The 14,507-nt window shown below is 53.1% G+C and overlaps 1 protein-coding gene across 1 annotated transcript in view; it reads right to left on the bottom strand.

Annotated features, from left to right (window-relative positions):
* Window positions 1-276: 276 nt before the first annotated feature.
* Window positions 277-14,507, bottom strand: part of LOC120982980 (MAP/microtubule affinity-regulating kinase 4-like) — a gene marked incomplete at its 3' end in the record, with an annotated part of 45,171 nt that continues 30,940 nt past the window's right edge. The window contains 10 exon segments of the mRNA XM_040413084.1: window positions 277-468; window positions 554-663; window positions 873-972; window positions 1,053-1,079; window positions 1,081-1,173; window positions 1,342-1,578; window positions 1,655-1,711; window positions 5,502-5,572; window positions 5,649-5,714; window positions 5,794-5,842. Of these exon segments, the coding sequence (XP_040269018.1) occupies window positions 277-468; window positions 554-663; window positions 873-972; window positions 1,053-1,079; window positions 1,081-1,173; window positions 1,342-1,578; window positions 1,655-1,711; window positions 5,502-5,572; window positions 5,649-5,714; window positions 5,794-5,842 (1,002 nt within the window).

Here is a 14,507-nt window from a genome sequence, read left to right as displayed (position 1 = left end):
TTCTGTACCCCAAGTGTCATTCTGTACCCCAAGTGTCATTATCCTGTACCCCAAGTGTCAGTGTCATTCTCCTGTACCCCGAGTGTCATTCTCCTGTACCCCGAGTGTCATTCTCCTGTACCCCGAGTGTCATTCTCCTGTACCCCGAGTGTCATTCTCCTGTACCCCGAGTGTCATTCTCCTGTACCCCGAGTGTCATTCTCCTGTACCCCCGAGTGTCATTCTCCTGTACCCCCGGTGTCACTACCCAGTACCCCCGGTGTCACTACCCAGTACCCCCAGTGCTGAGCGCCTTCCTCTGGGTGCCCAGGACTCACAGAAGTCGCTGTGCCTCCTCTGCCTCTGGTACCCCCGCTGGTTCTTGCTGTGGGTGGACGATGACTTGCTGGCGCCATTGGTGACATCAGAGGTGACTCGACTGCGAGAGAGGGAGAGCGTGCTGTCTGATCGAGACTCCCCTGCTTCATTCTGCAGGAGACAGAGGGGACAGGTCAGCGCCGTCTCATGTGGCAGAGACAGGAAGCAGCAGCGTGGCGCCTGTGTCTGGCCTCACCTCAGCTTTCCGCCCCAGCAGCAGGTAGGTGGCCATAACCTCATTGTACTTATTAGAGTTCAAAGCGTCTTTAATCTCCTCCCTGGAATATCCCATCTCCAGCATGACCTCTGAGGAAGACAAGAGACACTGAAGGCTTCCGCACACCCCCATGGAAAGTTCTAGAAGTTCAGTGGATGCCGGGGAACCAACAAATCAGCCCACCCAGACAAAGACTTGGGGTCCACTCAGGGGGTCACCATGTGTCTGAAACAATGATGTAATCACTAAGCAGACATCTGAGACAAGATAATGGAGGAGTAGTCTGGTGGTATCTCACCGATGCGCTTCGGGTCAGCGTGGTCTTCCTCCGGCTCCTTGTATGGCTTCAGATCGTCACTGTCGTACCCGATATTCATCCATTTGTCATTCATTATTTGCTGAGAAAAAAACAAAGAAATTGAGGAGACGGCAGCTGGACCCAGGGGCCTGGGGTGAGAGGCGGTGATTGTGGGGTCACCTCTAGAGTGCAGCGCTTGGTGGGGTTTCAGCACCAGAAACCTGCGCAGGACACTCTCACAGTCTGTGCTCATGTAGAAGGGGACTCTGTATTTACCACGAAGAACACGTTCCCTCAGCTCCTGGCGAAGAAGAAAAGAAATCATCACTTTCTGGTCCAGCAAGACCATTATGTACCCCCAAGGGACAACCATGCACCACCCAAGAGACCACCGAGCCATGCCCCAGGAGACCAATGTCTACCACCCAGGAGACACTGAGCTCCAGGCAGGACCTCATCACAGCCTTACCTTGAGGTTCTGTCCATCAAATGGCAAGGAGCCGCTGACCAGAGTGTAGAGTATGACCCCCAGGCTCCACACGTCCACTTCAGGACCATTGTACCTCTTTCCTTGGAACAATTCAGGAGCGGCATACGGGGGACTCCCGCAGAATGTGTCCAGCTTTCCACCAGGAGTAAATTCATTACTGAACCCAAAGTCAGCAATCTTAATATTAGCCTCAGCGTCGAGCAGGAGGTTCTCAGCCTGAAAGAAGAAGCAAGATGGGACCAGAGGGACATCACACAACCAAGAGCAGGCTGTGCGCCATGAGCCTGCTCACCTTAAGATCCCGGTGGACAATGTTCTTCTGGTGACAGTAGTGAACGGCGGATACAATCTGTAAGGAGAAGAGACATGGTCACCGAAGCCTCCTCCCCATACAACACTGCAGAGGAGCTCCTGACCTCATCTCCAGCACAGACTGGGTCTGACTGGGAGGGGAGGAGGATAGGACTGGGTCTGACTGGGAGGGAAGGAGGATAGGACTGGGTCTGACTGGGAGGGAAGGAGGATAGGACTGGGTCTGACTGGAGGGAAGGAGGATAGGACTGGGTCTGACTGGGAGGAAGGTGTGTGGGACTGGGTCTGACTGGGAGGGAAGGAGGATAGGACTGGGTCTGACTGGGAGGGAAGGAGGATAGGACTGGGTCTGACTGGGAGGGGAGGAAGATAGGACTGGGTCTGACTGGGAGGGGAGGAGGATAGGACTGGGTCTGACTGGGAGGGAAGGAGGATAGGACTGGGTCCTGACTGGGAGGGAAGGAGGATAGGACTGGGTCTGACTGGGAGGGAAGGAGGATAGGACTGGGTCTGACTGGGAGGGAAGGAGGATAGGACTGGGTCTGACTGGGAGGGAAGGAGGATAGGACTGGGTCTGACTGGGAGGGAAGGAGGATAGGACTGGGTCTGACTGGGAGGGAAGGAGGATAGGACTGGGTCTGACTGGGAGGGAAGGAGGATAGGACTGGGTCTGACTGGGAGGGAAGGAGGATAGGACTGGGTCTGACTGGGAGGGAAGGAGGATAGGACTGGGTCTGACTGGGAGGGAAGGAGGATAGGACTGGGTCTGACTGGGAGGGAAGGAGGATAGGACTGGGTCTGACTGGAGGGAAGGAGGATAGGACTGGGTCTGACTGGGAGGGAAGGAGGATAGGACTGGGTCTGACTGGGAGGGAAGGAGGATAGGACTGGGTCTGACTGGGAGGGAAGGAGGGTAGGACTGGGTCTGACTGGGAGGGAAGGAGGGTAGGACTGGTCTGACTGGGAGGGAAGGAGGATAGGACTGGGTCTGACTGGGAGGGAAGGAGGATAGGACTGGGTCTGACTGGGAGGGAAGGAGGATAGGACTGGGTCTGACTGGGAGGGAAGGAGGATAGGACTGGGTCTGACTGGGAGGGAAGGAGGATAGGACTGGGTCTGACTGGGAGGGAAGGAGGATAGGACTGGGTCTGACTGGGAGGGAAGGAGGATAGGACTGGGTCTGACTGGGAGGGAAGGAGGATAGGACTGGGTCTGACTGGGAGGGAAGGAGGATAGGACTGGGTCTGACTGGGAGGGAAGGACGATAGGACTGGGTCTGACTGGGAGGGAAGGACGATAGGACTGGGTCTGACTGGGAGGGAAGGACGATAGGACTGGGTCTGACTGGGAGGGAAGGACGATAGGACTGGGTCTGACTGGGAGGGAAGGACGATAGGACTGGGTCTGACTGGGAGGGAAGGACGATAGGACTGGGTCTGACTGGGAGGGAAGGACGATAGGACTGGGTCTGACTGGGAGGGAAGGACGATAGGACTGGGTCTGACTGGGAGGGAAGGACGATAGGACTGGGTCTGACTGGGAGGGAAGGACGATAGGACTGGGTCTGACTGGGAGGGAAGGAGGATAGGACTGGGTCTGACTGGGAGGGAAGGACGATAGGACTGGGTCTGACTGGGAGGGAAGGACGATAGGACTGCGTCTGACTGGGAGGGAAGGAGGATAGGACTGGGTCTGACTGGGAGGGAAGGAGGATAGGACTGGGTCTGACTGGGAGGGAAGGAGGATAGGACTGGGTCTGACTGGGCGGGAAGGAGGATAGGACTGGGTCTGACTGGGAGGGAAGGAGGATAGGACTCGGTCTGACTGGGCGGGAAGGAGGATAGGACTGGGTCTGACTGGGAGGGAAGGAGGATAGGACTGGGTCTGACTGGGAGGGAAGGAGGATAGGACTGGGTCTGACTGGGAGGGAAGGAGGATAGGACTGGGTCTGACTGGGAGGGAAGGAGGATAGGACTGGGTCTGACTGGGAGGGAAGGAGGATAGGACTGGGTCTGACTGGGAGGGAAGGAGGATAGGACTGGGTCTGACTGGGCGGGACGGAGGATAGGACTGGGTCTGACTGGGAGGGAAGGAGGATAGGACTGGGTCTGACTGGGAGGGAAGGAGGATAGGACTGGGTCTGACTGGGAGGGAAGGAGGATAGGACTGGGTCTGACTGGGAGGGAAGGACGATAGGACTGGGTCTGACTGGGAGGGAAGGAGGGTAGGACTGGGTCTGACTGGGAGGGAAGGAGGATAGGACTGGGTCTGACTGGGAGGGAAGGAGGATAGGACTGGGTCTGACTGGGAGGGAAGGAGGATAGGACTGGGTCTGACTGTGAGGGAAGGAGGATAGGACTGGGTCTGACTGGGAGGGAAGGGGGATAGGACTGGGTCTGACTGGGAGGGAAGGAGGATAGGACTGGGTCTGACTGGGAGGGAAGGAGGATAGGACTGGGTCTGACTGGGAGGGAAGGACGATAGGACTGGGTCTGACTGGGAGGGACGGGAAGAGTTAGCACTAAGCCATATAAACAGTGGTGAGGAGACCAGGGCTGTGGAGTCGGTAGATAAATGTTCCGACTCCGACTCCTCTGTATTAATATGTGACTGTATTTTATACATTCCTTGAGGTAAAGAAACGCCACCGACCACAGGACTACTGGCTGGGAAGCTGCTTTCTCCTTTGGCCCCATTTCACGCGAGAGAGTTTTCCGTGCGGGTACAATGCGTGACGTGAACACATTGCACCCGCACTGAATCCTGACCCATTCATTTCTATGGGTCTGTGTACATGAGCGTTGTTTTTCCCGCATCAGTTCTGCGTTGCGTGAAAATCGCAGCATGTTCTATATTCTGCGTTTTTCACGCAGCCCTGGCCCCATAGAAGTGAATGGGGCTGCGTGAAAAACGCATTGCATCCGCAAGCAAGTGCGGGGTGCGATGCGTTTTTCACTGATGGTTGCTAAGAGATGTTGTTTGTAAACCTTCAGTTTTTTATCACGCGCGTGAAAAACGCATCAAAACGCATCGCACCCGCGCGGAAAAAACTGAACAACTGAACGCAATCACAGACAAAACTGACTGAACTTGCTTGCAAAATAGTGTGAGCTTCACTGAACGCATCCTGAACGCATCCGGACCAAATCTGTCACGCTCGTGTGAAAGGGGCCTTTGTGTGCGGATCTTCTGCTGAAGACCGGGCAGTGGGGGGATCCAGGACGGGGCATTTATTGTACAACCTGATTTCCCTAGGAGAATCCCACAGTCATGTAGTTTAAGCTACAATCGGAGTTTACAAGGTTTTATGGCCTTAGCTGAATGACAGCAGTTTTCCCGATGGTTCACAGCTTCAGTCTTGAGCTATTGGCCCTCCATTCCCTTCACTGATACCAGTGTCTCACTCTCTATTTAACCCCTTATCAGTGAGCGGCGAGGTTACACATGGACGCTGCGTTCCCTGTAAAAGCAGAACACAACACTATGGAAAGTAGAAGTATCGCCGCTCCTAACTGTGCGTTGCGTGCCATATAGTGAAGCAGATGAAAAGCTTCTTCACGGTCACTTAACGTGTTCGTTTTGCGGTTACGTGACGCACTGCGTGCATTGGTCTTTATTCTTACAGTAGAGAAGTCATTAATTATAACTTTTTGTGAATTGGGACATTTAAACTTGCTTTTTTTTTTTTATTCCAATCTAAATTTAGTAGGAGTCGGAGTCGGTGCATTGTTTGCCGACTCCGACTCCAGGTACCCAAAGTTTCCCCCGACTCCGACTCCTCGACTCCGACTCCACAGCCCTGGAGGAGACATGAGGCACGGGCTTACCTGACGGAATTTGGCACGGGCTTCTTTCTCCTTCATCCGCCCGTGAGACACCAGGTAATCAAACACTTCACCTGAGAGTGCAAGAGGATGGTTATATACTGGGGGTGTCTGGAGGGGGTTGGGGTGACATTCAATGAGGGGCTGTACCTCCACTGGCGTACTCCATGATCAGGTAGAGGGTCTTCTCTGTCTCAATCACTTCAAAGAGCTTCACTGTGAGAAAGAGTGAAGACAGTGAGTGGAAGAAATACATGGAGGCTGGAGGCCGCACCCCATCCTCACGCTGACTCACCAATATTCGGGTGGTTCAGGCCCTTCATGATCCGAACTTCACGGAAAAGCTGAAAAGACACAATTCACATTTATGATGGCTGGACTCCACGTCCACGATCTCCTATAAGAGGCCGGACTCCACGTCCACGATCTCCTATAAGAGGCCGGACTCCACGTCCACGATCTACTATAAGAGGCCGGACTCCACGTCCACGATCTACTATAAGAGGCCGGACTCCACGTCCACGATCTACTATAAGAGGCCAGACTCCACGTCCACGATCTACTATAAGAGGCCAGACTCCACGTCCACGATCTACTATAAGAGGCCGGACTCCACGTCCATGGTCTCCTATAAGAGGCCGGACTCCACGTCCATGGTCTCCTATAAGAGGCCGTACTCCACGTCCATGGTCTCCTATAAGAGGCCGTACTCCACGTCCATGGTCTCCTATAAGAGGTGCTATAAGCCGTACCTTCCACAGAGTGAGGCTTCACGAACGAGCGGCCAGAATAAAAACAAGAAGAACATAAGAGAACAGGTTGAGGCAGAGCCCAGACCGAAGGAAGAAGGTTCTCTGGTTGGAGGAGACCATCATGGGAAAAGCTGGCTGTGGCACAAACCAAAACTTCCTATCACAAGTGACATTCCCAGAGTGAAACATGGTAAAGGGGGCATCATGTGGGGTCAGGAGTGAAGGGAAGATGGAAGGCAGTAAATACCGGTGATGTAGATGTGAGACTGTGGAGGAGGTTCACCTTCCAGGAGGACAATGATTCTAAAGATACGGCAGAAACTGGACTTAAGGGTCTAATTTATGGGAGCGGCCGAGTCACAGCCCAGACCTCAATCCAATGGAGAATCTATGGCCTGAAGACTGCTGGACACAACATCCACCAGAACAGGCACAGATCCCGGGGTCTAGATGTCCTGAGCTATAGAGACATACCCCGAGAGACTGCTGGACACAACATCTACCAGAACGGGCTCAGATCCTGGGGTCTAGATGTCCTGAGCTATAGAGACATACCCCGAGAGACTGCTGGACACAACATCCACCAGAACGGGCACAGATCCCGGGGTCTAGATGTCCTGAGTTATAGAGACATACCCTGAGAGACTGCTGGACACAACATCTACCAGAACGGGCACAGATCCCGGAGTTTAGATGTCCTGAGCTATAGAGACTGCTGGACACAACATCAACCAGAACGGGCACAGATCCCGAGGTCTAGATGCCCTGAGCTATAGAGACATACCCCGAGAGACTGTTGGACACAACATCTACCAGAACGGGCACAGATGCTGGGATCTAGATGTCCTGAGCTATAGAGACATCCCCGAGAGACTCCTGGACACAACATCTACCAGAACGCACACAGATCCAAAGGTCTACATGTCCTAAGATATAGAGAAATCCCTGAGAGACTGCTGGATACAATATCCACCAGAACGGGCACAGATCCCGAGGTCTAGATGTCCTGAGCTATAGAGACATACCCGAGAGACAGCTGAACACAATATCCACCAGAACGGGCACAGATCCCAGAGTCTAGATGTCCTGAGCTATATAGACATACCCCGAGAGACTGCAGAAAAGAACATCTACCAGAACAGGTGCAGATCCCGGGGTCTAGATGTCCTGAGCTATAGAGACATCCCTGAGAGACTCCTGGACACAACATCTACCAGAACGGACACAGATCCAGAGGTCTACATGTCCTGAGATATAGCGACATACCCTGAGAGACTGCTGGACACAACATCCACCAGAACGGGCACAGATCCCGGGGTCTAGATGTCCTGAGCTATAGAGACATACCCCAAGAGACTGTTGGACACAACATCTACCAGAACGGACACAGATCCCATGGTCCAGATGTCCTGAGCTATAGAGATATCCCTGAGAGACTGCTGAACACAACATCTACCAGACAGGGCGCAGATCCCGGGGTCTAGAAGTCCTGAGCTATAGAGACATCCCTGAGAGACTGCTGAACACAACATCTACCAGAACGGGCGCAGATCCGGGGTCTAGATGTCCTGAGCTATAGAGATATCCCCGAGAGATTGCTGGACACAACATCTACCAGAACGGGCACGGATCCCGGGGTCTAGATGTCCTGAGCTATAGAGACATACCCCGAGACTGCTGGACACAATATCTACCAGAACGGGTACAGATCCCGGGGTCTAGATGTCCTGAGCTATAGAGACATCCCCGAGAGACTGCTGGACACAACAACATCTACCAGAACGGGCACAGATCCGGGGTCTAGATGTCCTGAGCTATAGAGACATACCCCGAGACTGCTGGACACAATATCTACCAGAACGGGTACAGATCCCGGGGTCTAGATGTCCTGAGCTATAGAGACATCCCTGAGAGACTGCTGAACACAACATCTACCAGAACGGGCGCAGATCCGGGGTCTAGATGTCCTGAGCTATAGAAACATCCCCGAGAGATTGCTGGACACAACATCTACCAGAACGGGCACAGATCCCGGGGTCTAGATGTCCTGAGCTATAGAGACATCCCCGAGAGACTGCTGGACACAACAACATCTACCAGAACGGGCACAGATCCGGGGTCTAGATGTCCTGAGCTATAGAGACATACCCCGAGACTGCTGGACACAATATCTACCAGAACGGGTACAGATCCCCGGGTCTAGATGTCCTGAGCTATAGAGACATCCCTGAGAGACTGCTGAACACAACATCTACCAGAACGGGCGCAGATCCGGGGTCTAGATGTCCTGAGCTATAGAGACATCCCCGAGAGACTGCTGGACACAACATCTACCAGAACGGGCACAACATCTACCAGAACGGGCACAGATCCTGGGGTCTAGATGTGCTGAGCTATAGAGACATACCCCGAGAGACTCCTGGACACAACATCTACCAGAACGGACACAGATCCAGAGGTCTAGATGTGCTGAGCTATATAGACATACCCCGAGAGACTGTTGTACACAACATCTACCAGAACGGGCACAGATCCCGGGATCTAGATGTCCTGAGCTATAGAGACATCCCCGAGAGACTGCTGGACACAACATCTACCAGAACGGGCACAACATCTACCAGAACGGGCACAGATCCTGGGGTCTAGATGTGCTGAGCTATATAGACATACCCTGAGAGACTGCTGGATACAACATCCACCAGAACGGACAGAGATCCCGAGGTCTAGATGTCCTGAGCTACAGAGACATACCCTGAGAGACTGCTGGACACAACATCTACCAGAACGGGCACAGATCCCGGGGTCTAGATGTCCTGAGCTATAGAGACATCACTGAGAAACTGCTGGACACAATATCTACCAGAAAGGGCACAGATCCCGGGGTCTAGATGTCCTGAGCTATAGAGACATCCCTGAGAGACTGCTGGACACAATATCCACCAGAACAGGCACAGATCCCGGGGTCTAGATGTCCTGAGCTATAGAGACATACCCCGAGAGAATGCTGGAAACAACATCTACCAGAACGGGCAAAGATCCCGGGGTCTAGATGTCCTGAGCTATATAGACATACCCCGAGAGACTCCTGGACACAACATCTACCAGAACGGACACAGATCCAGAGGTCTACATGTCCTGAGATATAGAGACATACCCTGAGAGACTGCTGGACACAACATCCAAAAGAACGGGCACAGATCCCGGGGTCTAGATGTCCTGAGCTGTAGAGACATACCCTGAGAGACTGCTGGACACAATATCCACCAGAACGGGCACAGATCCCGGGGTCTAGATGTCCTGAGCTATAGAGACTGCTGGACAAAACATCAACCAGAACGGGCGCAGATCCCGAGGTCTAGATGTCCTGAGCTATAGAGACATACCCCAAGAGACTGTTGGACACCCCTGAAGGACTGCTGGACACAACATCTACCAGAACGGGCACAGATCCCGGGGTCTAGATGTCCTGAGCTATAGAGACATCACTGAGAAACTGCTGGACACAATATCTACCAGAAAGGGCACAGATCCCGGGGTCTAGATGTCCTGAGCTATAGAGACATCCCTGAGAGACTGCTGGACACAATATCCACCAGAACAGGCACAGATCCCGGGGTCTAGATGTCCTGAGCTATAGAGACATACCCCGAGAGAATGCTGGAAACAACATCTACCAGAACGGGCAAAGATCCCGGGGTCTAGATGTCCTGAGCTATATAGACATACCCCGAGAGACTCCTGGACACAACATCTACCAGAACGGACACAGATCCAGAGGTCTACATGTCCTGAGATATAGAGACATACCCTGAGAGACTGCTGGACACAACATCCAAAAGAACGGGCACAGATCCCGGGGTCTAGATGTCCTGAGCTGTAGAGACATACCCTGAGAGACTGCTGGACACAATATCCACCAGAACGGGCACAGATCCCGGGGTCTAGATGTCCTGAGCTATAGAGACTGCTGGACAAAACATCAACCAGAACGGGCGCAGATCCCGAGGTCTAGATGTCCTGAGCTATAGAGACATACCCCAAGAGACTGTTGGACACCCCTGAAGGACTGCTGGACACAACATCTACCAGAACGGGCACAGATCCCAGAGTCTAGATGTCCTGAGCTATATAGACATACCCCGAGAGACTGCTGGAAAGAACATCTACCAGAACAGGTGCAGATCCCGGGGTCTAGATGTCCTGAGCTATAGAGACATCCCTGAGAGACTCCTGGACACAACATCTACCAGAACGGACACAGATCCAGAGGTCTACATGTCCTGAGATATAGCGACATACCCTGAGAGACTGCTGGACACAACATCCACCAGAACGGGCACAGATCCCGGGGTCTAGATGTCCTGAGCTATAGAGACATACCCCAAGAGACTGTTGGACACAACATCTACCAGAACGGACACAGATCCCATGGTCCAGATGTCCTGAGCTATAGAGATATCCCTGAGAGACTGCTGAACACAACATCTACCAGACAGGGCGCAGATCCCGGGGTCTAGAAGTCCTGAGCTATAGAGACATCCCTGAGATACTGCTGGACACAACATCTACCAGAACGGGCACGGATCCCGGGGTCTAGATGTCCTGAGCTATAGAGACATACCCCGAGACTGCTGGACACAATATCTACCAGAACGGGTACAGATCCCGGGGTCTAGATGTCCTGAGCTATAGAGACATCCCCGAGAGACTGCTGGACACAACAACATCTACCAGAACGGGCACAGATCCGGGGTCTAGATGTCCTGAGCTATAGAGACATACCCCGAGACTGCTGGACACAATATCTACCAGAACGGGTACAGATCCCGGGGTCTAGATGTCCTGAGCTATAGAGACATCCCTGAGAGACTGCTGAACACAACATCTACCAGAACGGGCGCAGATCCGGGGTCTAGATGTCCTGAGCTATAGAAACATCCCCGAGAGATTGCTGGACACAACATCTACCAGAACGGGCACAGATCCCGGGGTCTAGATGTCCTGAGCTATAGAGACATACCCTGAGACTGCTGGACACAATATCTACCAGAACGGGTACAGATCCCGGGATCTAGATGTCCTGAGCTATAGAGACATCCCCGAGAGACTGCTGGACACAACATCTACCAGAAGGGGCACAACATCTACCAGAACGGGCACAGATCCTGGGGTCTAGATGTGCTGAGCTATAGAGACATACCCCGAGAGACTGTTGTACACAACATCTACCAGAACGGGCACAGATCCCGGGATCTAGATGTCCTGAGCTATAGAGACATCCCCGAGAGACTGCTGGACACAACACCTACCAGAACGGGCACAACATCTACCAGAACGGGCACAGATCCTGGGGTCTAGATGTGCTGACCTATATAGACATACCCTGAGAGACTGCTGGACACAACATCCACCAGAACGGGCACAGATCCCGGGGTCTAGATGTCCTGAGCTATAGAGACATCCCCGAGAGACTGCTGGACACAAAATCTACCAGAACGGGCACAGATCCCGGGGTCTAGATGTCCTGAGCTATAGAGACATCCCCGAGAGACTACTGGACACAACATCTACCAGAACGGGCACAGATCCCGGGGTCTAGATGTCCTGAGCTATAGAGACATACCCCGAGACTGCTGGACACAATATCTACCAGAACGGGTACAGATCCCGGGGTCTAGATGTCCTGAGCTATAGAGACATCCCAGAGAGACTGCTGGACACAACAACATCTACCAGAACGGGCACAGATCCCGGGGACTGGATGTGCTGAGCTATAGAGACATCCCCGAGAGACTACTGGACACAACATCTACCAGAACGGGCACAGATCCCGGGGTCTAGATGTCCTGAGCTATAGAGACATACCCTGAGACTGCTGGACACAATATCTACCAGAACGGGTACAGATCCCGGGATCTAGATGTCCTGAGCTATAGAGACATCCCCGAGAGACTGCTGGACACAACATCTACCAGAACGGGCACAACATCTACCAGAACGGGCACAGATCCTGGGGTCTAGATGTGCTGAGCTATAGAGACATACCCCGAGAGACTCCTGGACACAACATCTACCAGAACGGACACAGATCCAGAGGTCTACATGTCATGAGATATAGAGAAATACCCTGAGAGACTGCTGGACACAACATCCAAAAGAACGGGCACAGATCCCGGGGTCTAGATGTCCTGAGCTGTAGAGACATACCCTGAGAGACTGCTGGACACAACATCTACCAGAACGGGCACAGATCCCGGGGTCTAGATGTCCTGAGCTATAGAGACATCACTGAGAAACTGCTGGACACAATATCTACCAGAACGGGCACAGATCCCGGGGTCTAGATGTCCTGAGCTATAGAGACATCCCCGAGAGACTGCTGGACACAACAACATCTACCAGAACGGGCACAGATCCCGGGGTCTAGATGTCCTGAGCTATAGAGACATACCCCGAGAGACTGTTGTACACAACATCTACCAGAACGGGCACAGATCCCGGGGACTGGATGTGCTGAGCTATAGAGACATACCCCGAGAGACTGCTGGATACAACATCCACCAGAACGGACAGAGATCCCGAGGTCTAGATGTCCTGAGCTACAGAGACATACCCTGAGAGACTGCTGGACACAACATCTACCAGAACGGGCGCAGATCCGGGGTCTAGATGTCCTGAGCTATAGAAACATCCCCGAGAGATTGCTGGACACAACATCTACCAGAACGGGCACAGATCCCGGGGTCTAGATGTCCTGAGCTATAGAGACATACCCCGAGAGACTGTTGTACACAACATCTACCAGAACGGGCACAGATCCCGGGATCTAGATGTCCTGAGCTATAGAGACATCCCCGAGAGACTGCTGGAGACAACATCTACCAGAACGGGCACAACATCTACCAGAACGGGCACAGATCCTGGGGTCTACATGTGCTGAGCTATATAGACATACCCTGAGAGACTGCTGGACACAACATCCACCAGAACGGGCACAGATCCCGGGGTCTAGATGTCCTGAGCTATAGAGACATCCCCGAGAGACTGCTGGACACAAAATCTACCAGAACGGGCACAGATCCCGGGGTCTAGATGTCCTGAGCTATAGAGACATCCCCGAGAGACTACTGGACACAACATCTACCAGAACGGGCACAGATCCCGGGGTCTAGATGTCCTGAGCTATAGAGACATACCCCGAGACTGCTGGACACAATATCTACCAGAACGGGTACAGATCCCGGGGTCTAGATGTCCTGAGCTATAGAGACATCCCCGAGAGACTGCTGGACACAACAACATCTACCAGAACGGGCACAGATCCCGGGGACTGGATGTGCTGAGCTATAGAGACATACCCCGAGAGACTGCTGGATACAACATCCACCAGAACGGACAGAGATCCCGAGGTCTAGATGTCCTGAGCTACAGAGACATACCCTGAGAGACTGCTGGACACAACATCTACCAGAACGGGCGCAGATCCGGGGTCTAGATGTCCTGAGCTATAGAAACATCCCCGAGAGACTCCTGGACACAATATCTACCAGAACGGGCACAGATCCCGGGGTCTAGATGTCCTGAGCTATAGAGACATACCCTGAGACTGCTGGACACAATATCTACCAGAACGGGTACAGATCCCGGGATCTAGATGTCCTGAGCTATAGAGACATGCCCGAGAGACTGCTGGACACAACATCTACCAGAACGGGCACAACATCTACCAGAACGGGCACAGATCCTGGGGTCTAGATGTGCTGAGCTATAGAGACATACCCCGAGAGACTCCTGGACACAACATCTACCAGAACGGACACAGATCCAGAGGTCTACATGTCCTGAGATATAGAGACATACCCTGAGAGACTGCTGGACACAACATCCAAAAGAACGGGCACAGATCCCGGGGTCTAGATGTCCTGAGCTATAGAGACATACCCCAAGAGACTGTTGGACACAACATCTACCAGAAAGGGCACAGATCCCAGAGTCTAGATGTCCTGAGCTATAGAGACATCCCTGAAGGACTGCTGGACACAACATCTACCAGAACGGGCACAGATCCTGGGGTCTAGATGTCCTGAGCTATAGAGACATCCCCGAGACTGCTGGACACAACATCTAAAAGAACGGGCACAGATCCCGGGATCTAGATGTCCTGAGCTATAGAGACATCCCAGAGAGACTGCTGGACACAACATCTACTAGGGCGGGCACAGATCCTGGGGTCTAGATGTCCTGAGCTATAGAGACA

The sequence above is a fragment of the Bufo bufo genome, assembly GCF_905171765.1.
Source record: "Bufo bufo chromosome 8 unlocalized genomic scaffold, aBufBuf1.1 SUPER_8_unloc_1, whole genome shotgun sequence".
Classification (NCBI taxonomy): domain Eukaryota; kingdom Metazoa; phylum Chordata; class Amphibia; order Anura; family Bufonidae; genus Bufo; species Bufo bufo.
This window is presented reverse-complemented; position numbering and strand designations above follow the sequence as displayed.